The following is a 25920-nucleotide window of genomic DNA, read 5'->3' on the forward strand; positions in this document are numbered from 1 at the left end:
TTGAAATTGAATTTAATGATCATGTGAAGGACATATTTATATATTTATATTAAAGAAACAGAAGTGAAATGTATGACAGTTTTTACTGCATGATTGCTGAATGTATTTACTCCCCCCTCCAAATCACTGAATTCAGGTGTTTCAATCACTTCCGTGGCCACAGGTGTATAAACCAAGCACCTAGGCATACAGACGGCTTCTAAAAACAATTGTGAAAGAATGGGTCGCTCTCAGGAGCTCAGTGAATTCCAGCGTGGTACCGTGCTAGGATGCCACCTGTGAAATTTCCTCACTACTAAATATTCCACAGTCAACTGTTAGTGGTATTATAATGAAGTAGAAGTGATTGGGAATGACAGCAACTCAGCCACGAAGGTAGGCCACATAAAATCACGGAGTGGGGTCAGTGGATGCTGAGGTGCATAGTGCACTTCAACCTGCTAGACCACCTTTGAGATGAATTACAGCAGAGTGTGAGCCAGGCCTTCTCATCCAACATCAGTGTCTGACTGCATAAATGCGCTTCTAAAGAATGGTCAAAAATTCCCATAAACACTCCTAAAACTTTGTGGAAAGTCATCTAAACTTTAGAGAGCAGAAGAAAAATACTGTAGATTCAAAAACTTACTTTCTTACATCAAAATCAGTTTTGGCCCTGAGAATTTCTGCAGAAGTAATCGCTGTACTTCTTCCACAGAATTCTAATGAGCATGTGCAGAGGAAGTGTAATCACTCTAGCTTGTTTCTGCTTTGAGGAATTCAGTGTGTTACAAGTGCCTCCAGTCTTACACAAGATAAAGTAGACCAAACTCTTGTTTAAGAAATACTTTAAAGTTTTATGAAATAATGCTGCATCTTATAGTCACAGAATAAACTTGACTTGTCAGACTGTGGTAATGACTGTAAGATAAGAAGCTGGATTTACCTTTCAGTGTCTTTGAATTCCTACAGTTACTGAAAAATGAAAAGCTCTGGGACAATAGCCATAATACAATAGTCTAAAGAAAAAATAACTATTAAAAGAAGAACTTGAGATATAATAAAGAATGCAGCCCAGTGTCCTAAAGAAGAAGAGATGCACTTCAGACATTTTTATTATTCTGTTGGTGAATCCACTGCATGGCTCTGTATATTCACAGTGCAATAATCTTGTCCCCGTTCCCCATCCTTTGCCTTGAAGAAGTGCTGAAGTGTGACAGACATTTTTCTTCCCCGTCTCCGGAAGGTGAGACCACTCAGTCGTTCCCCACTGTGAGAGAGACCATGAGCCGCAGTCCTTTGGGTGCCGATACCATTCAGTGAATTCAAAAGAAAGCAAAAGTGTAGCCAAGGCACATGTGCAGAGAAGAAGAGGGGCAAAGGCAAAGTGACGAATAGATTGTTAGGGTACACTGGAGAGGAACAGGAAGAACTGAGGTCTTTGAAAGGAATCCTGACAGTTGTCTGAAGGGAAAGGGTCCGCAGCGCTTCAGTCTTTATGTCTGCCAATAGCCTGAAAGCAGATTTTGTTCTGCTTGTACAGTGTGTGTGTGTCTGTGTGTGTGTGTGTGTGTGTGTGTGGGTGTGTGTGCGTGTGTGTGTCATAAGTAGCCTCTTACCTCAGCAGCATGTGGCAAGAGTTGCAGGAAGTGATTCTTTCAAAGGTGTGCATACGAAATTCGTGGAAGTTGTTGGTTGCATTCTCTGGCCGAATGTTCGATCTAAAAAAGATATTATGTATGATATCAGATCACAAAAAAAATCAATTTTTACCTATAAACTAGCCACTTCAGATTCTAATGTCTTACTAGACTTATCTGCAGCTTTTGACACCATTAGTCATCCCAACAGATTACAGAATTGAGTTGTCATCCCTGGTTTTCATCATATTTAACTGACAGATGTTTCAGAATTTATATTAACCAGTGTATGTCCTCATCTGTACCCCTCGTATGTGGAGTTCCCAGGGCTCAATCCTTGGACCAATTCTGTTTTCTTTATACATTTATACATACCTCTGGGTCATCAACTTAGCTTCAAATTCATTCTTTAACATTGCTATGCTGATGATACACAGCTGTACTTTTCTGTTAGAACCCAATAACCTCAACAGTCTCTACGACCTCAGCAAATGCTTCACTGTCATTAATAATTGGATGTATTCAGATTTCCCCCATTTCAATCCTGGCAATCCTGATGTTCGTGCATACGGCCAGTATGCACGAGATCAGTCATTGCATCAGCCCCCTCTCCAGCAATACCAAATCATCTGAACCTTGGTATAATTTTTAACCAACATCTGAATTTTGAATCTCAAAGCTCTTCCAGTTTTGTTTCCTTCATCTAAGAAATATTGCAAAAATCAAAGCTTTACACTCATTCAATAATCTGAAACTTTTAGAATACACTTTTCAAGTGCATCTCTCAGTATTCATTAGCCCATCTTCAGTTGGTCTAAAATGCAGCAGCTAGGCTGCTAACAAGAACTAGCCAGCACGTGCACATCACCCCATTCTTGCTTCCCTGCACTGGCTTCCAGTGAAATTCAAAATACAATTTAAAATTATTTTATTAACAAATAAAGTTCTATATGGCCATGCTCCTGCTTTTATAGCAGAGCTACTGAGACCTTATAACAGCAGCCCCTCAGATGATCTGATCGGGGTCTCTTACTGTAACTGTCCTCACTCTTATTTTAAAACCAGAGGTGGTCACGCTTTTGAGGTTGCAGTGTCTAAACTTTGGAACAGCCTTCCTCAGCCTATTAGGTCAGCTGACCCTGTGGTTTAGATGTTAGATTAGATGTTAGATTCAACTCATTGTCATTGTGCGCACAACGAAATGATCGCAGATACTTGTCTCATCCAGAGACAAGTATCTGCGGTCATGCAGCCAGAGACCGGCGCTACCGTTAGGCAATGTGGTTTAAGTGTCTTGCCCAAGGACACAACGCAGCACAGGAACAGGGGCTCGAACCTGCAACCTTCCAGCTGCAAGGCGAGCGCCTACCCACTGCTACTTTGTTTTAACAGTGAAAACTCACTGCTATACAGTAGGTTAGCTTTTACTTCATCTTTCTCTCATTAATTTTGGCCATATTTTACATCTAATTGTGTATGGAAGTGTGATGAATGTAAGACTGTATGTTGGAACGTGTATACTTATTAATGTGTGGCTTTTATTTAAATTGTGAAGCACTTTGTAACTGTGAGTTTTTAAAAGTGCTATACGAATAAAATTATTACCATTATTATTACTATTATATCTGATGGTACTCTGCTGCATTTATAAGTCCATCAGTTTTGACAAGATCTCCAGTACCACTGACCCAAACCATGACCGAGCCTCCACCGTGTTTTACAGATGGCTGTAGATACTCAACTGTTGTACTTCCCTCCTGACCTCCTCCCTAAATAACAATAATTTGAGCCAAAATTTTCAAATGAAGATCTGTTGCCAATTATTTTCATTCCAGCTCTTGTGAAATTTGGCATACCTCATCCTTTTCTCCATGTTTCTTTTTCATGGTTTCTTGACAGCCATCTATCCACTGAGACCATTTCTAATCAGGCTTTGGAAAGCTCTTTGCTGGCTATTTTCCTGTTTCTTAAGGATCTGACTTTTAGATACCGTTTGCTACTGAAGTGGTAGGCCTAAAAAAATATTAGACAGTTGCAGAGATGCCAAGTTTTCAGCTTAAAGCTCTTTGGGAATTAGCTTGTTGTTGCAAAGATACTATCTTATGCCTGTCAAACTGTGTTATCTTTGGCATTGTTACATTCAACTAAAGAAATGGGAACAAATTATGTGTTTTTGCAACAGGCTGCTAGTAACAAAGTGCCTAAAGATACAATTTTACTTTGGTTCGTTGCTAAGTTGTCTTATGCAAAGATGCAACACTGGTTCATCCCTTGAATTAAGTGCCTTTGTATTCTTGAATGATTCATAGGTCAATGTTAAGTGATTCAATAAACCAAAAAAACAACTTTGAGAGACCTTCAGAAAGCCTGAAGAACTGTTGCTCAAGACCACTTTAAAAATGATAAGAAAGGCTGACTCCTTGAACGCAAAATAAGTGAAAACAAAGAGAGAGATGAGGGGTAGCTCAAGATCTTTGTAGAGTACTGTATAACAAACTTTTTACCCAAAACCAAGCCCGTAATTTATGGATTTAGCTGATTAGGAAAATCAAACTATAATATAAAATGACCACTTTTCAGTCAATTACTGAATGAAAATTAATTTCTGCTTTCTCCCCAATTTATTACACTTTCCAATCAGCTGCACTCTTTGATGAAAACGCCAATTTCAAAGAACAAAAAGTAACATTTTTGTTTCACTCATAATTGCAGCCAACAAACACTTCCATGACTACAGTAACATTTCCCTGACACGGTTCTTTGAAGTGGGAAGAGGAGAATTGCAAGCAGACAGGCAAGGTCTACTTGAAGTGAACACAAGAGGTGTACTTGGCCCCTTGGGACATGGTTGCGTGTGTGAGCAAGGAGGAAAGCAAGAAGAAAAAAAAGAAAGAAATTGTTCAGCTTTGTCCGTATATTTACATTCGAGAGGTCCTTCCTTTATTTTCAGTATTAGTGTTTACATAAGTATTTGGGTTATTGTGCACAAGTACTTAATCTGAGACTCAAATAATTAGTAAAACTGATGAGCTACAACAATTTCAGTGGAAGACAGGACAAACAGGGCTGAGACAGAAGAAAAGAGAATTTCAGTGGTGTCCTCTCGTCTGTACTGGGGTCAACCAAGACATCAGCTGTCAGGTGAAGACTGTCACTGGCTAGAACTTGTGTACCACAAGAAAGAGGGTCCACTTTAAGCAGAAAAATACTCAAACTAAAATATACTAAATCTGTAACTGTGTCATTGTAATAACATTTGGATAGCTTCATTTTTCCTTTGACTTTTTAGCCATGCAATGCAACTTTGTGCAGTGCAAACTTGCCCTGAGAGAAAGCCCTGAGATTTTAAAGACTTACAGACTTACAATATGACTTCATTTATCTTCAAGGATAGAGTGCTTAGTGTGTGCTGTTCAATCAACAATGTTGAATTTTCATTTCCTAGCTTTCAGTCCGTAGACTGTGTGACTGCCTGCCCCTTGTGGCTGCTAAATCTTAGTCATGCAGCAAATTCTGGGTGGTTTGGTAATAAAGGCAGCAAGCGAGAAAACAACTGTTCACAGATCATCTATTAAGCATCACTGTGGGAGCACATCACTGTTTGGCAACGCCTCTCAATTCTCATAGCTTGTTAACTGAGCTCCAAAAATTAATCAACCAAAGCTCCAGTTTTCTCAGTTTCACATCACACAAACACTTCAGCTTCTTGATCTTCACTTCCTGATGCTGTCTTGAAGATGTTATTTCACAGATTTTGTCCTATTTTTTGTTTCCATTTTTATTTTTTATTTTTTATTTTTTGAGGGTGTACCTGCAGGAGAATCCAACTGCTGTCAACTCACTGCAGCTGCTTCTGCCAGTGGCAGCTACAGCAAGAAGTGTAACAATAAATTACAAAAACAGCTGCCCAATTTATCTCTGAGAAAATGTAATACTACACAGATTTAATGATACTCATACTAATGTGTTTCCTGTTTTTACTCCCTAAAGATACTTTGTCATGTCATATTTATGTCATCGGCGTTGCTGCCCCACACATAACACAGTACTGCCCTGTGCTGCACTGTAACATACTACTCTAACAAGTCTCTGCTGTCAGTGTTTTTCCTTTGCCAGTTTTAGAAGAGGGATTCTAGTGCACTTCTTGGTCTTAATGAATAAAATGACTCCCATGCTAATTAACACAATTAAAACTTTATTTCATGTTTGAAAACAGGGCGCTGACACCGGGCCCTGTGCTGCCGCTGCAGAACTAGCACTGATGCTTGGTCAGGACCCACAGGCTTCACACTGTAACACACTGGGTACCAAAGGGAGTCCAATAGAGTTCAACTGGAGTGAGCGTCAGAAATGCAACAAAAAAAGGTAAAGTCAGGAATAAAAGTAAAGGTCATGCGACACCAAGAAGGTTTCTGTAGGCTTTTGTTCTTTCACACACTGAAAGTTGGCACTAAAAAGGCGTATCGCTGTGCATCGAAAAAAAAACATTCAGGGGTTCTACTTGTGTTTGAATATGATGAGAAGGGGTTCTTGACCAAGTGCTCGAATGCGATGCATTGGGAGTGAGAATGTGCTGCCACTGTAGGTTTTCATCATATTTATGTGACAGACAGCAAAAACTCTATATCTTCACCAGCTCCTCTCCTATATGCAGTCCCTCAAGGTTCAACACTTGGACCAATTCTGTCTTCATTATACATCGCCGGGTGATCTGCCTAACAGCGGTGGCACTTCCTGCCACTGCTCTGTCAAATCAAACAACCACAACAGCCTCGCCTACCTCAGTCAATTTTTCACTACTATTACAAATTTAAATTTTCTCCATCTCAGTCCCGGCAAGCCTGCGATTCCAATGTTCGGCCCCGTCATCAAATGTTCTGCTAACAATCTTATTGCTATTATTTTTGACCAGCATTTGAATTTTATCGTCTCTAAGTTCATCCAGTCCTGTTTATTTCATCTGAGAAACTTTGCAAAAAAAAAATCACATCAATCATCAGCCAATAACTGGAGCTTTTAGCGCACACTTTAATTTTCTCCCATCTACATGTAGATTGCTGTAACTCCCTTTCCACGAGCTTTTCAATCCTCTGTAACCATCTTCATTTAGTCCAAAAGGCAGCAGCTCATGTGCAAACAGATACAACTGCTGAAAACTCATTTTCACAGGAGCATTCCTGCTTTACTTTTGGATATAGATCCCTTGCTTGTATGGAAATATGTATGTATGAACATACCTGTGTGTTTGAATGCACTGTATGCTGGGATATGTACAAGTTTAATATAGACTCATTATGCAAACAACATGTGCTACTTTAGTCTATTATGTGATCCAAAGTGTGAGAGAGTATAGTCGGCAGCGTATCAAAGGACCAAATACTCAGTTTTTCCTCTTTCTTGGCTCTACAAGTGAAACACTAGTTCTACTTCTCATTCTTGAAACCAGTTTATCACATTGGCTGAACATGGATCCATTTCAGAATGAGGGCTGCTTGATGCAGTTGACACCTGATGTTTTCATTAAACGTATCTAGTTAAGCTTTCTGAGTATAAAGATTAGTATTAGTGAACATTATCATCTGCTCATCTGTGCGTCACAGTGTCATGTTCCTCATGAATCAAGAGGCCTGACTCGACTAACTGGATTAGCAACGCCTGGCGTTCTGATGCTGTGACGCTCAGTGACACAGTTGCTCATGAGGAGAAAATGCACACTTACATGGCCATGCCGAACTGTTCCAGCCACTTCTTTTTCAGGTCTTTGGTCTTGAAAAAGAATTCAAAGCCGTTCTGGCCCTGGTTATGAGTGAGGTAGAATCCGTAGGACCACTGCAACGGGAAAGAAAAGCACATATTTGATACACGAAATGCAACAACGGCGTTTAAATAAATTGAGGGTTTCAGTGAAAGACAAACAGAGCAGGAGGGAGTTGAGCGAGACAGGATGCAGGGAGACAGATGGAGACAAAGAGATGCAAAATGAAAGAGGGACGCCTCGGGGAGAGCAAACACAAAGGCTGAAGGGTTGGAGGGCGGAAGAAATGACAGGAAGAAACAAAACACAGAGGCAGAGCGTGAAGGAGAAAACGAGTGTGAGGTAGCTGTGCCATATAACTGCTGGGCATCAGACAGCATGCACAGACGCAAGTACTGAGTGGGCCTGTAATCTGTTACCATTATCCACTTCAAAGGCTAAATATTAGTCCATTAGCCTCTGTGTCAACACAGGCATCTGTTTTTTGTTTTTTTTTAAGACAGCATTACAAAACAGATGCTCGAGAGATGCACTTTTCATGGCTCATAGTTGTGGTTTTGAACTTGGAGCACTCAACTCTGAAGGCTAAAAACAAGCCAAACTCACAGTGCTGTCAGCGAAGCACAGCGGCTCATCTTTCTATTGAATGAAAAGAGAAAAGGAAAGCAGCGCTCTACACAAGCATTCCCAGTGGACACCAAAACTTACACTCAGCAAAGATATCAACTAGCTACCAATTTGTAAAGAGAAGCATGAGGTTTTTGTCTGTCTTTCTGTCAGTTCCTGTGCTTTTGCTTGGCATTCAAAGGGATTACACACCCACGCTGATAATGTCAAGTATTTCTTTGTGGATCTTCCCAAAATATCAATTATTTTGACCCATGCTTATATCTTTGTCATGTGAATCAATGTCCAGGGGAACTGGGTTATTTCAGAAACATTATAAAACACTAGAGACCATCTTGATGTCATTGCTACATTAATACATGAGTAGGCCTACTTGGTACTCGTGGGTTGAACCTCACTCGTCGTAAAATTTATTTTTATTTTTATCCCAGTTGCACTCACGGAAACACTGCGTTACAGACAGCCACGCCTATGGTAGTTTGTAACTCCTGTCACATCAGGTAGTGGACCACGTTAAGCTACAGTATAATGACGTGAGCACACAGTGAAAACAGTGCCAGCTACAACGCGCTGGCTCATAATCAAACCTGAAGTGATGCAAGGAGGGGATACTAGCAGCTGGTGATGCGCAACCCAAAAGTAAACAAATGAGTCAACCGAGCATCGCTGGAGCACTCGCTAGTTGTGCTTCATATGAAAGGAAGAGCAAAGGGTGGATGGACACTACTGACGCTGTTACGTGACGGAAAAGCAGAGCAAGTGTTAAGCAGTTGTTATACTGCTGTTACAATTATGTGTTTACTTAAAGTTTGCAGGGAAAACTCTGCCTACATTTGCGCTTACATTCGTCTTATTCTGTGCCACTGTGTATAACGCTTTGACACTCTACTATTGCACCATTGCAGCGTTGCTGCTGGCACTTTGTGTAAATTGATTTACACCTTGAATTAGCAAGTCTATCATCAATGACGCATCTCACTGGAAAAGAAGGATGAGAAATGCTGATAAAATATTGTTCAGTGTGGTTTTTTTTTTTATATTGTCATAAAAATCATTATCACAGATTTCTTTTCAAATATCACAGTATAGTTTTGAGGCTATATCACTCGGCTCTAATCTAAACCCGCGTTACCTCCTGAGCCACAGCTGCCCCCACTGGTGGCACATGTTTGTCAAGAAGCGACACCTTGCACGTCATTATTTGAGCTTTGATTATTTGCTAAAAATGCTCAAACCATAGGCTTTCTCATAAAAAAGTTGGCTTCCATACAATGACGGTAATTTGGCAAAAGTTTCCCACTGCTGTATGGATGCAGTTTACGAGGTAAAAGAGTCTCAGACTCTTTTACCTCCAGATGACTTGCATATAACTGCTGCTGATTTAATGGAGGTTCTTATTGCTGCTTCCCTCAGACTACCACTGTCATCTCCATCATCTCGAACATAAATATGTAATCAAACAAACTGCTTTCTATCCATCATGTCAGAGGTGAATGACAGTGAGTTGGCTGTAAGTTTCATAAAATATAACCGTATAAACCCATATGGGTCTAAGCTTCCTAATGTCTGCTATTTACAGCATCATTATTACCCGAATCATTGTTTCCTGGAACGCCTTAGATATCATTCCTCATTATGATTGGCAATATTTTCCCCACTTGGCATTTAGTATTCACCGTGTGTATGTGCGTAGTCAGGCCCAAAGCGAGGTTTAATGATAACACCATCTGGGAGGAGGCAGACTGTTGTAGTCCGACACTGTGTCAGTGTGATCCTTGCAAATGAATAAGACAATGTAAAACATGTGCTGGAGTGAGCATGTACCAAATTATTTAAGATTCTTTTCTGTTGATTATTTCGTTGTTTGTGTCGTGAGCTGGAAAGATTTTTGCACGGGGAGGCAGCAGTGGGGCGGAGAGGTTGTCGTTACAGGTGGTTATAAAATAACTGTGAAGAAGCAAGTTGACTCAATTTCGTGAACCCGCATTTAACTGATAAATTGTTATGGCGGCTCATTATGCAGAACTAGCGCTGTTAATTGGTTTGTCAGGAGTCCAACATGGTTTCTGAGCTTCGCTGACTCAGTCGTAAAGAGGCAATAATGGGCTCAACAGTGCAAGACTTGCCTCCATTATAGCTGGCTGGTTGTTATATCAGATTGTTGTTTTGTTCTGTTTTGTTTTACAGCACAATAATAAGCAAGTTTAGTTATTATTTTATTACTTTTGCACACCGTGCATTAGAGCAGCAGGAAAAACACGATGCAGAATAAAGTTCTGCTGGGGTGGACTGGATGGCACGGAGCCCTGGGTGGAATTAAATATCATCTAAAGCTCTTTTAGCTGTTATAAAAATCACTGTAACTCACAGCTTAAAGTGGGTTATTGCTTTCTGAAAATGATAACACAGCGTAAAATTAAAAGCTAAATGTTCAGGGCATATTTTCTTATTCGGGTAATGAACCGGATCAACCGGCTTCAACGAGACTTAGTCGCAATCACGCTGTTGTGTCAGCTGTGATGTAACAGGTCAACAGGCTCTTTGAGTGACATTTTTCTACTTTATTCTGTTTTTTTTATTGTTGAATGTTCTCCATGTCTGTCTTTAGCATAATAATAACGGATTAGATGCATGTTTTTGTGCAACTGCGAAGAACACACCATATGCAGTCTAAAAGGCTGGTAGAAAAATAAACTACCAGCTTCGGTTCTTTTTTTTTTTTTTTTTTGACAGCTTGATTGAATCGCAGCTAATGTTTCCTCATGTCTGTGGTACAACATCACCACTGTGGCCTTGCCAAAAAATAAATAAATAAAATGCACACAAAGACATGTGCTGCAGCCAAAAAAAAAAAAAAAAAAAATGAAAAGGAGGAGGAAAAAAAAACAGTCTGAAAGGACTGAGAAATGCCAATATCTTTTCTGAAAGTAGAAAAGCATGTACCTTGGCAGGTACATGCTAGCTGAATTCACCTGGGGGAATTATTCATGCACAGTGTAGGGGGATCCAAACCCGGCCGTGTTCTACAAAGTTATAAATTTCCCATGACTTTACATAATAAAATCTGAACACGTCTACTCAGTATTGATCCACCATTGTATTTGCTGTATTGCCTGTATTTACTGTGTTACTCCAGAGTGATCTATTTATGTGATGTGATACATGTGAGCAGTTCTTTTATGTATTTGCTCGCTCTCCCTGTTCCCACACCTGATGTTAAACTGTCTCTCGACACTGCTGATCATTCAACAAACAGCTCTACATCTAATAGTATTAATCAATATTATATAGTACAGAGCCATGTCTGCAGAGATTCTCAGTCACCCTGGAAATGCTATTACACCTGTGTTTTATCAAGATATGATCAGTCCAAATGTCTGCAAACAAAACAGGCCTGGTGTGAGGGTTCCTGCTTTGTTTTGGTTTTTTGGCTCGGCTAAAAACTCATTTAAAATGAAATTAACCACTTGTGCTTAGTTTTAGCTCCATACTTTATTATAATAATAATAAAAGGGCGGCATGGTAGATGCCTCACAGCAAGAAGGTCCTGGGTTCAAATCCACTGGGTGGAGCCTTTCTGTGTGGAGTCTGCATGTTCTCCCTGTGCCTGCATGGGTTCTCTGCAGGTACTCCGGCTTCCTCCCACAGTGCAAAGACGTGTAGTTGTGCATGTGAGCGTGTGGTTGTCTGTCTCTCTGTGTCACCCCTGCAACAGACTGGCGACCCTGCCTCCCACCTTATGACAGCTAGGATAGGATGCCACATTAGCCCGTTTTGGAGCCCCTCAGTTCATTCACAGTCTGAAGGGTTTGTTCGGATCCAGCCTGACTTACAAGCTGTAATTTCTGTATTTTGTGGGTGTGCTGTGCCTGTAGCAGATGCCCAGATAAATCCAGGTTCAGCTCATTGTTAGTGGGTTACCAATTCAATATTTGAATCAGATATTGGTCCGGTCCTTACTCACAAAGCTTGATACGGTCTCTGAGACAAGAGGTGAGCCTTTATGGCGCCAATCTTTTCAATGCAGAAGTTGTTAATGGGAGCGCTGACATAGCATGGAGCTAACAGCAAAAGCTCGGCAGTTTGGAGGCTTCTTCACACCTGCGGTGCCAATAGATCTTCTTTGTATGTCTACGGTCGTTTTTCGCTTAACCACAAACTGTGGTCAAGTAAGTTGACAAGACGTTAAAGCCATAATGGTTTCCCTGTCAGCTTCTCTCTCGTGGAACCCATGGAAAGTTTTTATTACACCTGTAGTAGCACAACTTTTGTCATCAAGTCGATTATTATCGCTTCACTACACCTGTCTGCTGTCAGCTCCACTCCACATGTGACATGTTTGTGTGTGTGTGTCTGAGCTGGCTCACTCACAGTGACAGTAAAGCACAGTAATGACTCTCACACTGGGCTGAGACTAGTGAAAATTAATTAGCTGGATAATATTTTTTTTTTCAGTTTTATTCATTGTAGTCCCAGTGTTTATGATTTAACTAATAATAACAAAGTAAATGTACTCGTTGTTTGTGTTTGTGTGTCCACAGACCTTTCGGTTCTCTTTGTCCGATGTGGGATTGTTGGTGACTTTGAAGAGGTGCAGGTCAATCACTTCCTTCATCTCGTAGTTGTCTCCTCGCCGTTTACAAACAATGACCGCAGCATCAAACAGGAAGATGTGCCTATAGTCCGAAAATGTTCAAGTAAATTAAAGCAAATGTTACTTAATAGTTCATATTCATGTTAATTACTCTGGGAGACCTATGTCACCTATAGAACTGTGCAAAAGTCTCGAGCCACTCCTCATTTCTTTATATTCTGCTAAAATGGGAAATAGGTGAAGTGGTGTAATCAGTGAATGGTGGAAATACAGCATATAAGGCAAAAACAGAGTTTCTACAATTCTAACAAGCTTGAAAGTCAATATTTGGTTTCACCGCCTTTATTCTCCAACACAGCCTGAACTGAGGCAGCTTTCTTCTCATTTCTTCAAGTAGTCTTCAGGAATAGTTCTCCAGGCTTCTTGAAGGATCCATCATGTTTTATAGATGGCTGTGGACACTCACTGTTGCACTTCTCTCCTGATCTCCTTCATACATAGTGACAATGGTTTGGGCCAAAAATTTCAAATTGAGATCACTCCATCAGTCCTGTTGCCACTGATTTTCAGTCCAGTTCTTGTGTAATCTCTGTTCTCCTTTTTTCCCTTCATTAAAAATGGCTTCCTGACAGCCACCTTTCCACTGAGACCATTTCTGATGAGGCTCCATTGAACAGTAGATGGATCAGCTCAGGTCCAGTGTCAGTTCTTTGCTGGATTTTTTTCCTAATTCTTTCATACTTTCAGATACTGTTCATCTGCTGTATATAGATTTTAGGCCTATCACTTCTTCTATTGTCCTCAACTGGTCCAGTTTCTTCAATTTTCTAAGAACACAATCCACACCATGCTGGGATATTTCCAGCTTTTGGACAGGAACTCTTTGGGAAACTCCTTGTTGGTGCAAAAATATTTTATAGCTGTCAAATTGTGTTATCTTTGACATTTTACATGTATTCAACTAAAGAAATTGGAGCAAATTAGTTGACATTTTTATGCTTGAATGATTCACAGGTTAACTTATGCTGCTTGATAAAAAAAAAAAAAAAAAAAAAAAGACATTCCTCTGAAAACAGTCAGGTACAAGGACTGGACACAAAATAGTGAAAAAGCAGCCAATGTCCAAAGAAAAAGTTTGAAAGGCCTTCAGAAAGAAAGTCTGACTCATAGGATGCAAAATATAATGAAATGAGGAGTGACTCAAGACTTTTGTACAGTATTGTATTATGTAGGCGTATAAACTAACTCAAAGCTAAAATATGCATAATTTCAGACATGCAAAAGTGTTTATCTTATGGTCTTAATTATATCTAACATGAGACTTTTGACATGGCTTTGATAATTCTGAGTCGGTTTCTGCAGCTCCTGTCACGGCTTTATAGACACTCTCAAGCTAGCTGTTGTTTTAATGTGCACATTTAAGATTCATCAGATTTAGCTGACATGTATTTTAACCATAATTCAGGAGAAGAAGAACAGGATTAACAATACAATGTGTGCCTGATGGAAAAACTTCAGGGAGCTTTCCCATAGTTATGTACACTAGTCACGCTCACCTGAAAATGCAGTTTCATCTATATGACTGGTTGGATGTTATTCTAAAGCTGCCAGAGAACAACAGCATAAGCTAAATGCTCACAACATGCACTTTGTACTCACTGATTGTGACATAATTCACTGACTTTAATTTGCACAAATCACACAGGTTTAGTTTGTAACAACACTTTGGCCCAAACTAATGCATACTCTGGCAGGTTTCCAACCACAACACCTGAATCCAGTTTGACTCCAGTCATCTAGACAACAATCGCATGAACCATGACATCTCACCTGTCCTGTTTAGCTCGTTTGTCCACTGAGGCCACTCGTACTTCCCCGTCAACTTTGGGTCTCCCGTAATTACTCAGACGCTGATTCTACAGAAGAGAAAATTCAAAGTCAGCTTGAGAAAAGCAATTATGACAACCAGCCGGTCATTATTTTAAAAAAAAACATGTGTCCTACCAGGTTTTCGATGGATTTCTGGTACTGATCTATTTCTCGCAGTGTCTCATTGTCCCTCTTGACTTCATTAACGTACTGTGCCAAGTCCTACACACACACACACACACACACACACACACACATGCACACCAGAAAACAACACAATTAAAAAAAGCATATCTTTAAATGTACTTAGATACAGCACAGAGTGTCCAGCTGTGCTGAGCAGTTTCTTTCCTTTATGTGCAGTTTTTTTTTTTTTCTTGTGTTCAAAAATGATGCAATAAAATAAACCTGACTTTAATTAAGCCAGAACGCTCAACGTTCAGCTTTACTGAACAGATTTTCAGGGTTACAGAATGAAATGGACTAAGCACTGCATTCACTGGGAGATTCCATTATTTATCTGCAGTTCAAAAAGTTGAGCAAGTGAAATGAAGTGGAACTTTTTACGGTAACTTCTCATTTTCTTTTAGATATTATATGGTGACCCCTGAGGCGCAAAACACAGCAGTACAAAGCAGAGGGAATATTTCTCGTTTATAATGGATAGAACCAAAGTCTCCAAAACATATGAAGAAACTATGCAATTATATTCCGAAATCCCGTGTTTTTCTTTCTCCGCCATAAATACATTATTCTGACAACTGCCATCAGCTCTCAAAACATAATTATCATGTCAGGTGCCCTAAACAAACACAAATGCACTGTGTGTCTTACTAAAATGAATCTTGAGCATAATGAGAGGTAAAATAAAAATAACAAACTTTTTGACATGCACTGGTTTTTGTGCGTTTGATCATTTCTTGATTGATTTCTACCATAAAATGTAGTAATCCAGTGTTGGGAATATGCATTTCTTCATCTGCATACAGTACTGAAAGTACTGAGCAAAAGTCTTGAGCCACCCCTCATTTCTTTATTTTTTGTCTTATAAAATGTCATTTTTCAAAAGTGGTCTTGAGCAACAGCATCTGAAAATCATGTCCTTAAAAAAAAATCTAGACATGGGACGTGAGAGAGAGATCTGGTCCTTGAGTTGATCTTTCTACTGTTCACAAAGCCTCATCAGAAATGATGAGGCTTCAGTGAAGTCAGTGGCAGGGTGGCTGTCAAGAAGCCACTGCTAAGGAAGGGAAACAGGGAGAGAAGGCTGAGGTATGCCAAATTACACCAGAGCTGGCCTGAAAAATCTGTAGCAACAGGTCTGATAGAGTGATGAAACCAAATTAGAAATTTTTGGCCCAAATCAGCATCAATATATATGAAGGAGGTCAGGAGAGAGGTGCAGCATTGTCTACAGCCGTCTCTAAAATGTGGTGGAGGCTCTGTCGTGGTGCGGGGCTGCATTTGGAGATCTTGTCAAAATTTTGGGAATTATGAACACAGGAAAGTACCATCAGATTTTGATCCACCGTGCAATACAATCGGGAAAGTGTCTGATTGGTAACGGCTTCAATGGCAATGATGACATATCTGAATAAAAAAACGCACAAAAAGGGACACTATCAGTCATGGACTGGCCTCCCCAGAGCCCGGACCTCAACATTACTGAAGGAAGTGTGGGATCATCTCGATAGAGAACAGAACAAAAGGCAGCTTTGACTGTCCTTCAAGAAGCCTGGAGAACTAGTCCTGAAGACTACTTCAATAATTTATAGGAAAGCTGCCTGAGAGACTTCAGGCTGTGTTGAATAACAAAGGCGGTCATACCAAATATTGACTTTCAAGCTACTGCCTTTCCATGCATGTTTGCACATATTTCAATAAACCACTGCACCTCTTTTCCATTCTTCTAGCGAAATAGAACAAATCTTCAAGGAGTGGCTCAATACAGTGTGGGTATCTTTGTCTGCCCTTACTTTTTTAAAAAACTCTTAATTCTTTTAAATTTTTATGATTATTTTTTACTTTTTAGTTGAACGGCCTTGTTCGGCCCAAGGGTGAGAAAACAAACCGATGATGTACCTTCATGGCATCTAAGGCTGTCCGTAAATTCATCTTCTCGGTGCCATCGTGGGTGTGTTTCACTAGCTCCTATTGGACAAAAACAAATCACAAGCACAGAGCAAAGAAAATCTGAAAAGGACGGAAAGTCTGCGAATCATAAAACAGATGTATGTGAAATTCTTGAACGTTGTCATCCTGCTGCAAACATATAATGCGTGCCACGTGCCATGCATGAACTTGAGGCTTTAGCTCCAGATACGAAATGAAAAGGCCTGCTGTGAAAATGAATCAGATACTGTGTATGTGTGCACTCATCTATCGCAGGAGTGTGTGCCCAAGTAAGCATCTGAAATTGCTTGCCGGTGCCTCGCTGCAGCGTAAACAAGACATCTAGACCTCAGCAGTGGAGGATAAGGAAGGATGCCATGCATGTCCTTCACACAGGCGCACACTAACTGTGTCCACACACATACACACACTGAGCCGCTAAGGGAGATATATGTGTCTGCTTGGCACGGCTCAAATCCCTGGTGTCAGTCAAGCTCAACCTGGGCATTATTATCACTAGCAAGACGACAGAGGCCTATTTATCAAGCCTTGCTCCCACCTCCATGCATCCACCAAGATACACAGTAAGGGAGTGGTCACACTGATAGCAGGGCACATACATGATGGACTCATTGAGGGAATCGTGTCGCTGCGGGTACAGTGGGGAAGGGGGGGTGATGAGCAGAGGCAGTGAAGAAGAAAGAGCAAGAGATTGATGACAAAAAAAAGAGAGAAAGAAACAGGAAAAGAGAGGTACTCGGGGAGCGAGAGGAAGTGACAAGACATTAGTTGTACAGATTCTGGCTGTCACCGTGTGGGAAAGTAACTCAGCGGATGCTTTATTCGCTGCAGCTAGCTATTACCCGGCTGTTCCGCAGGGATCTCAGCCCATGTTGACACAACAGAATCACTTTGTTCCTACAGATATTTTTTTTTTTTTCCTTTTCTATTTTTTTTTTTTTCGGCACTACGTTTGTGCAGCTTTTTATGGAACCCTGTTGGAATCAGCACATTTCTCTGTGAAGAGAACGAGTAAATGAGCACTTTGAAGTGAGAGAATACGGCATGCACGAAGTCCACTGTTACCCAGATGCAGACACACCGATAAGTATGTTTTTAATTACTTGTATTTATTTGCACTCATCCATATAAATCCTCCTCCTGAGGTTCAACAGGAGCATACACACAATAAACTTAAAGAGAGAAGAAAACAAAACAGTGACACCGTAACTGTCACTGTTCGCCCAGTAGAGTAGGGAGACACACATACACTATTTATACAGCTAATTCAGGCATATTTTACCTGGTATATAAAAGTGATTTGTATCTGCCATTGTGTTAAAATCTGTGTTAAATATTTAAAATTTTAAATAATGAAAATATGATAGGACATTATGTGCATATCCATTCAAAATGTTTCATAAAAGACAATGTTGGTGAGGTTTTGGATGATTAAAACGCTCAAATGGAGAATGTTCTCATTTTCAGTGACACATTAGTACCTGAGTTTCTACCAGCTCAAAATAATACTTCCCCTTTCTGTTTGTTTGTCTCACTGCTTATTTATCTTGTTCTGTCTGCCGCGCTCCCTTTCAGTCCTCACTTCACTTTATCTATTTTCTCCTACCGCCTCCTTGATTGTCTCCATCAGATGACAATTACGTGCGGGTCATTTGAGACTCGCAGTCATAAAGAAGCTACAGGAATAGAGAGGAGGCTCAGAGCCTGAACGGTGAAGGCAAGAGCAGGGGAGCAAAAATGTGGTCAATGCTGCCTCTGGTGGATGAATGGAGTAGTGTCGGGGAGTCCACTTGTTTCTAAACTCTTGATTTTGTAATCGATGGAGCCTCTGCTGAGGAAGTAAACCTCTTTCTCTCAATCACTGAGATTCAGCTATAAATTTTTAGCATCTTTTCAGGTGCCTCTATTTTATGATGAATGCCTTATCATTCTGTCAGTTTTTAAGTATAAAGTTTCAGGGATAGAAAATACATACAAAATGACACAGGTGTAGAAAAGTATCTTAATCTTTAGGGACAAACATTCAAAATGCATTTACAGGACAGTCAAAGTAAAAAAAAAATAGAAATCAGAAAATTAATTCTGATGATCTGGAGACAATACGGTGCTGCGTGATGGCCCAGTGTCAGCTGCATGATATATTAATAAAACGTGTTTTAAACACTCTAAATGTTAACTCCAGAGGATTCGAAAGATTTGTTCAAGAAGCCCCACAGCTGGTTTGGCAGCATTCCCAGCATCACCTGGAAGGCTACAGAGTTACACCAAGATTTATGACTCGAGGAGAGAAGAAGAGGATACTCTAGGTCGGAGTACTGTACCTGCAGGAGGAGGTGATACTTTAAGACTCTCTGCATGGGAACCACTAGCAGATCTCTCAGTGTGAATTTGCCATAGTTGGCTCTTTTTGAGCATTCCTGCGCAAAGACAAGAATCAAATGTAAATATAATGCTATTTCACTTTGTAGAAGCAAATGCAATGAAAACAACAGTGTCACTCAAGCATCACAGAAAGCTTTACAGTAATTTCTGCTTGCTGCTGCAGTGCCATCCCCAGCAATGCCTCAGGTAGACACTGGAGGGCGTTATCTGACCATTCTGAGGCGTTAACACCTGTCATTGCAATAACCACTCACTTATCTCTCTTTAACAGAACCCAAAACTATTTACCTCTAGCTTCATGCGCACATCTTCTCTGTTTTTGCTGATGTCATCGAGGGTGGCAATGGCTGTCTCCACATGGCTGCAGTATTTCCCATAGATCAACAACCTGGAATAGATAAGACAAGTGAAGAAACCACAAGAGGACTGGAAAGAATGAACCTACATTTTTCTAAACACAACAGCTTAAAGGTTTCAATCTTCTGAGTCATTTAAGTGATAATCATGGGCGTGATATGGGTTCAGACCTACACACTTTTTACACACAGTACACAGAAACCTGTCATTACATGGTAGCTTATAATAATCAGGTTTGAGGTATTTAGTAAAGTTTCTTGTATGTACAGATTGAATTCTAAGACTTTTGCAGAAATGTATAAAAAAAAAAAAAAAAGTTCCCGCTGTACCTCTCTTTGAAAGTAATGAAGATCTGGTAAAGGTTCTGGGCACTTCTGTGGTGGACTGAATCTTGGATTTCCAGCAGTAAACACTTGTGGACTTTAACCAGGTCCTGAACAACAACAGCAGAAAATCTTCAGTGTTGGTCGTTAAAGTCCTGTTAATTTAGCCATGCAACTAACAGTTCCCCTAATCTATAGATCGTCTTCTCAATTAATCCATTGCATATATAGACAATATGAGTAAGACAAATGCTCATCATAGTTCACAAAATCATGAGGTACCGCTATAGTGTGTCAGCACATCTGCATGCAGTAAATCGAATTACATTGAATGTGTTTTTTTTTTCTTGCTTATTACACACTTAATACATGCTTATTACAGGCAAAATGTCAGTAAAAGTAAGTAAACCTACCTACCACCTAAACATTCCTATTAGCTCTACATGCACTCACTTCTTAGTACTTACTAGTCACTGATAGCATTTCACAGTCAAGGAGTGAACATAAACTACAGAAATTATTGTCCTAACAATCAGCATGATGCTGTTGTCAGTATGTTTGCATGTTCATGTGCAACACAAAGCACTGGCATGTTTTTGGCCCCTGAAATAGCTTAAAGTAGTCTCTTTGTCATGATAATTCAATGCACATTTAAATCTATATAAGCCACTGTGTTTCGATGTGTAAAATAAGATTTTTTTTTTTTTATTCCACTGTACGTGTGAAGCTTAGGAGTTTATTATTTACACTTCTATGCGCTTCCTGCTGTGACAGTCAGTGAAAAAGCCCATTCAGAGAAGAATTTTGTGACCCCATGCTGACTCCATCTAAAGACAATGACTTACCGGAATATTCACAAACACCTTCTCCATCTCAGCTGCGGATAAAAACATGGTGAGGGGCATCATAAAGTGCTGCAGGAGAGAAAGGGAGAGGGAGAGAGAATGAATAAAGAGAAAGAGGCTCGTTCCTCTAGAGTAAGAGTGGGAAAGTCATTTTGCGTGAGACGCTATTATATTATGGGGCTAAGTTGCAAAGAGCTGCAGTCAGCGAAAACAAGGAGGACTGTCTGGGTCACGACAATAATCTCATTTTCAGAGTTTGCAATTTAATGATTTCCTCTCAGAAAACTCCCACCGTGTAGTCACCTCTACATTTCAAAGGAGCCGGCGAGCACAAACTAAATTCCGCCATCCACTTCATATCGAAAGTCATCTACTGAGACACTCCTGTGGGAAATCAGGCGAGGTCTTTGTGCAGACGTGAACGTACACAAGAGGTAGAAGACAAGTAGTCCAAGACAGTCCTGTAAAAGTGCAGGGTAAGGTGGAATATATCCACAGGCAAAAGGCTTTTCTCAGAGCTCTGTGGTTTTAGGGCAGTTTGTTGTAAGGAGTGTTGGGATTACTCTTTACCCACTACTAATTTCCCAAAATAAAAATATATCCTTTAACTCGCTTCTTTCTCTGGGTGTGCAGATTGTTACACAACTTATTATTTTTTCCATTATCCCCAACAAGTGGTCATTGCAGCTTCACAGTTCCTCACACTGAAGGCGATAAGGAGGCCAAATTGATTTCAAGTGCTTTGGTCATGAAACAGAGTCATAATATTTTCACCGAAGGAAATTTTTTCACCCACTGTGGTTTGAGTGTGTTCTCGTGAGAATCAAGAATGAGCACGCTTCAGTCAGTTACTTTGGGTTAAAAACTAAATCATTTTGACTTTGCACATGAAAACTATCAGCGACTTATGAGGAATTGCCCAAATTTTTGCAGTCTTTGAGTCTTTTACTCACATCAACTTTGTCGTTGAGCCTCGTCTGTTTTCACCTGAACACCCAGTCACTGCTGGTTATTGAACTCCTTTTAAAACCATCAACACTCCCCAAGAAACACTTCAGAAAAATTTGTCTTTTCTGGCAGTATTTTCAGTTTGCTTGCTTGTTTGCTTTAGCAGCCATTCCTTCATTCTAACTGAAGAGAAAAGGAAGCGTGGCTGTGTGCTGATTGCAAATGTGGATTAAAATGATCGTGATTCACTAACATACAAGCAAAACTGAAAAGAAAAAACTGGTCCCATGCCCTCATATCATGAATGTGATGGTAAGTCCATGTGCATCTTTAGTAGTGCAGTATTGTATATGAGTGAAAGAAGATCTTGATGTAAGTACTTGTTACTCAAGCTGAGAGGAAAGCAGGTTTTTAGATCTAAACACACTCACTAAGCAGATTTGACTTCGGGAAGGCCCACTTCTTCAAACTAGTTCAGTCATCTCACATTAAACCAGTGACTGGGGATCTCTTCTTATTTCTGAGATGTAACAAAAAAAAATCTACCCACAATATATTGTGGTTATAATTCTGAGCACTTTAACAAGACAATGTTTCCAAATATCACCAGTATAAACAAACTCAGTACAGAATGCAGATGAAATGACCTGCTTAAATTTTCAGTCAGAATATAGTAATGTGATGATGACAACCACCAATCAATCAGTCAGTCAGTCAGTGTGTACCTTCTCTATAGACTCCAGGGTCTCAGTGTATTTCTCCTCTGTCTGCTTGATCTCTGTTATGCAGCAACTCCTGATGTCAGTCTCTGCCAGCTTCTGGAACGCCTGCACGCACACACACACACACACACACACACACACACACACACACACAAAAGGACCCGTTACTGCATATCAGCGCTGTGGGCTGACATCTGTTGAATCTTCAGCCAGTCCAACTCTCTGAGCAAGGTCAGAGTCACATTTCCGTCACAGTGTGGCACATCCTACACCGTGTGACCATTATAGTATCAATGAAGTGAAGTTACAGAGGCGGACAAACCGGAGGAGGGATGGCTTCTGTCTTCATCAGGTCCTCGTAGATCTCGCCGCCTTCTTCATCATCATACACGCAGTCATAAAGATCCTCCTCATCCTCCACTCCGTTCTCGCTGCAGGACAAACGGAAGAATATGGCAGTGACATTACATTACATCACACCGCTGTTTGATCCTGAGTTTTACAGCGAGTGGGATGAAATGGTTTTCACTTCTCTTGACAAACACACGCAGCTCTGGTTTTACAGATGTGGATTTTAATGCCATACTACAAATCTTGTTAGAAGGGGACAAAACTTAATCCCTGGCTGTGAAAGTGGCTCAGGAACACGCAGACAAGAAAAGACTTTTATGTGTGACGCCACAAGCCTGTTCTGACTGCTCACATCTGAGCCAATTACTGCAGCCTTAGCGAGTGGGCTAGCATGATGTGACTCAGTCCCTGTGTGTGCCGCCTTCCACTTTTGTACGCTTACCTTAGAACCAAATGTTCTCCAGTTCAAAGAAACATATGGAAAAATTGGACATAATCAATTATCATGTTAAGTACTGGGACTGGGGTTTGTAAGTGTGAAGGTTCATTAGGGTAAGGAGCGGAAGGTGAGGTGAAGGATAAGGGATTGGCTTACGTGTACGTTGTTATTTGTAAATAAATCTTATAAACCATTTTTAGACATTTTTTAGTACAGTGGCACTTTGGGGTCTGGAATGTGTCATCATGCAAATCTGTAACTAAGGCTTCATCAAGCAGCGATGCTAATTGTGCCTGTAATTGATTACTTTGTCTTATACAAGGAATATGTAGCTTTAGAAGAAGAATAAATATGATTTTATTATTCATTTGGTGTTTATGCCATATCACAATACCACAATACATATCATATAAGTAAGATTAAAATAATAAATGTTACAAATTGTTAGCCCTGCACATTATCTGAAACCACACTTGACCACTGGCTTCCAGATCTATAGCTGTCCGAAAACAGTAGCAGTAATTTATTAACTTCTTCCTCTTCTCATCTTTGTTTCATTTTAATGATTAATACAAATGAAATCTCAAGTAACGGGAGAGAAGTAGTCTCACCGGTAGCTGCCACCCTGAGTTATCTCATGACTTGGATGCTGGCATGTTTTGCTGGCATTTCTCCTCGAGCTTCTCGCAAACTCTCAAATAGCTTCCTGCTGCAAAGGAGCTTGTTTGTTTATTTGCAGTGACACGCTGTCATATTTCTGTTTGTCTTTGCGCTCTAGTCACGTGTTGAAAGTAGGTGGGGGTCAGTTTTAAATAACGGTTATATCACATGTGCTGCGCCCACTCCATGGTACGTTGTTTGGTCACAGTCAGATCTCAGAAAACATAACATAATGACACTCCAAAAATTGATTGTAGTGCGTAGAATTTGCTCTTAATCCTAAAAACTTTGCACATATGAAGATCTATTTTGGTTCTACGTGGTCAAGAAGATCACATATTCAGGAAAAAAATGAAATGAAATCTCTTGTGTGGAATGCTGTATGTGTGTGTGTGTGTGTGTGGGGGGGGGGGGGGGGGGGGGGGGGTATTTGTGCTGTGTCCGTTTGATAGCTGTTAAACACTGAGCAGATGGAAGAACGTGGCTCAGTTCAGTGAGATCCAGGCTGACACATCAAACCACCCATCCTCCGCCGGCTGCTGTTGGGCCACTGTTTTGCTGTCACTACTCTTAGCGCGCCGCGTCCTTCTGTAGGAGCTGTCAGCGTTAAACACAGGCCAAACCACTGTGTCAGTGTAGAGGTTTCCAGCAGCATTTTTGCTGTAGGATTATGTGTCTCCACTGGCTTCAATTACCATGCAAGTGCCAGTATTTCTGTCCAGCAAGAGACAGGAAATTACAGAGAGCAACTAGAGAAAGCCAATGCACTGTTGTGCTATGAACTGGAAAAATACAGAGGGGACAATTACTGGCAAAAAAATATGTCCATAAATTGGCATCTGACGCATTCAATCTGAAAGTAGTGTAAACAAAAAATGCATTCGTAAATCCATACCAAATAAACCAGAGTCAGTAGTTTTACAGCTGCATTTTAGATGAAGACCTTTGCATGGGATTGTGCCAGACATTGTGTCTGCAATGGAGGAGGATTATGTGATGTTATTATTTTGTCCCTGCTTCTCTTCCAAAGGTGAAAAAAATGGTTTCAGTTGTTATGAAACACCAACCAGCCTACATTAGTTGCATGCTGCTTGTCTATGAACTTTACGGGTTATTTTTATACAGAAAAATCTGTCATTTAAATCTGCTAAGCAAAGAAGTGTCTGCAGAGCACGGCTTGAAAAACAAACGATTCATTCACAGTCCCACACAACTTGTGGCTAACTAAGGAAAGAGCGGGCCGAGTTGATGCCGAAAGCCTTGAAGAAGAAGTGGCTGCCTTCCAGACAACACCCAGGGAACAAATGGTGCCTTTATCTTCAGAGGCGTATGTGTTTTAAGCGTTATGGAAGCCAGACACCAAACTAGAGACCGCCTTGCAAAGGGATCACACCAGTGAGCTGTCAGACCACAGTGATCATCAAATTTGGACCTCATTCTGACCGTAGCCACGCATATAAAATGTTTTATTACTCCATCTTGTCCTATTATGATGCCGTGTTGACAAAATCTGTCTGCACACATCGTGAAAGCAGCATAAACAGCTGCAAAAGTGCTCAAAAATGCATCTGTGGGAGTTCCCGCAACAGTAGATTTCTCCAAATGTATATTTTGCAATAATGGCACACACACGTACATACAAAGACTCACAAGCTTGAGTCTGCTGACTTTCTAAAACATAAATCATGTGCATCAGAAATCCATTTTAAAGGGTTCTTATGGACATGGATGGAGACAAGGGGAGGAAACATACTCTATGAGGTCCTCCAGGTGGTTGTAGATGTCCTCGTCTTCAACACTCTCCTCTGTTGGAAAGGGCCTGAGAAGGAAAAGCAGTCTGTGTCTTAGGATTAAAATTCCTCATATGCTTCCATAGGAAGGATAATGCAATGCATTACATTATATTTTATTGTAGACTACTTAAATCACTAGACATATCACATCGTTAAGATAAATGCATCATTTTGTATTATAACATTTCACTTTGACATACCTGATTCCAGTTTGTTGTGCAATCACTGTGTGGGAAAGTTTAGATAGTGTGTCCATAACCTGAAAAATATTAAAAACAGGTTTCAGGCAAACATGAGCTTGCAATTCAGTTAATAGACACATGAGGGCAGCATTTTCAAACACTTCTGACAGTCACAGCGTTGCCTGTGTTGTACAAAGAGACACTGAAACGTTTCACTGGAGCAAATAGAAGCATGTATAATAATAATAACATGTTTATATGTATGTGTATTAACATGCTCAAGTGGCAATTTTTGTACTGGGTTGCATCAAAAATACACTC

The 25920-nt window shown here is 40.4% G+C and overlaps 1 protein-coding gene across 2 annotated transcripts in view; it reads right to left on the bottom strand.

Moving 5' to 3' along the window:
• vav3 (vav guanine nucleotide exchange factor 3) overlaps positions 1-25920 on the bottom strand; it is a 90345-nt gene that overhangs the window by 24625 nt on the left and 39800 nt on the right. For both annotated transcript variants that reach the window (XM_030756777.1, XM_030756778.1), the window contains exons 3-16: positions 25618-25676; positions 25378-25443; positions 22497-22605; positions 22178-22279; positions 20505-20573; positions 19666-19769; positions 19268-19367; positions 18919-19014; positions 16547-16615; positions 14600-14686; positions 14426-14511; positions 12545-12677; positions 7339-7448; positions 1599-1700 (exon numbers count right to left, since the gene is read on the bottom strand). In XM_030756777.1, coding sequence (XP_030612637.1) covers positions 1599-1700; positions 7339-7448; positions 12545-12677; positions 14426-14511; positions 14600-14686; positions 16547-16615; positions 18919-19014; positions 19268-19367; positions 19666-19769; positions 20505-20573; positions 22178-22279; positions 22497-22605; positions 25378-25443; positions 25618-25676 — 1292 coding nt within the window. The remainder of the gene's footprint in view (positions 1-1598; positions 1701-7338; positions 7449-12544; positions 12678-14425; positions 14512-14599; positions 14687-16546; positions 16616-18918; positions 19015-19267; positions 19368-19665; positions 19770-20504; positions 20574-22177; positions 22280-22496; positions 22606-25377; positions 25444-25617; positions 25677-25920) is intronic.

The sequence above is a fragment of the Archocentrus centrarchus genome, chromosome 20, assembly GCF_007364275.1.
Source record: "Archocentrus centrarchus isolate MPI-CPG fArcCen1 chromosome 20, fArcCen1, whole genome shotgun sequence".
NCBI classification, from domain to species: Eukaryota; Metazoa; Chordata; class Actinopteri; order Cichliformes; family Cichlidae; genus Archocentrus; species Archocentrus centrarchus.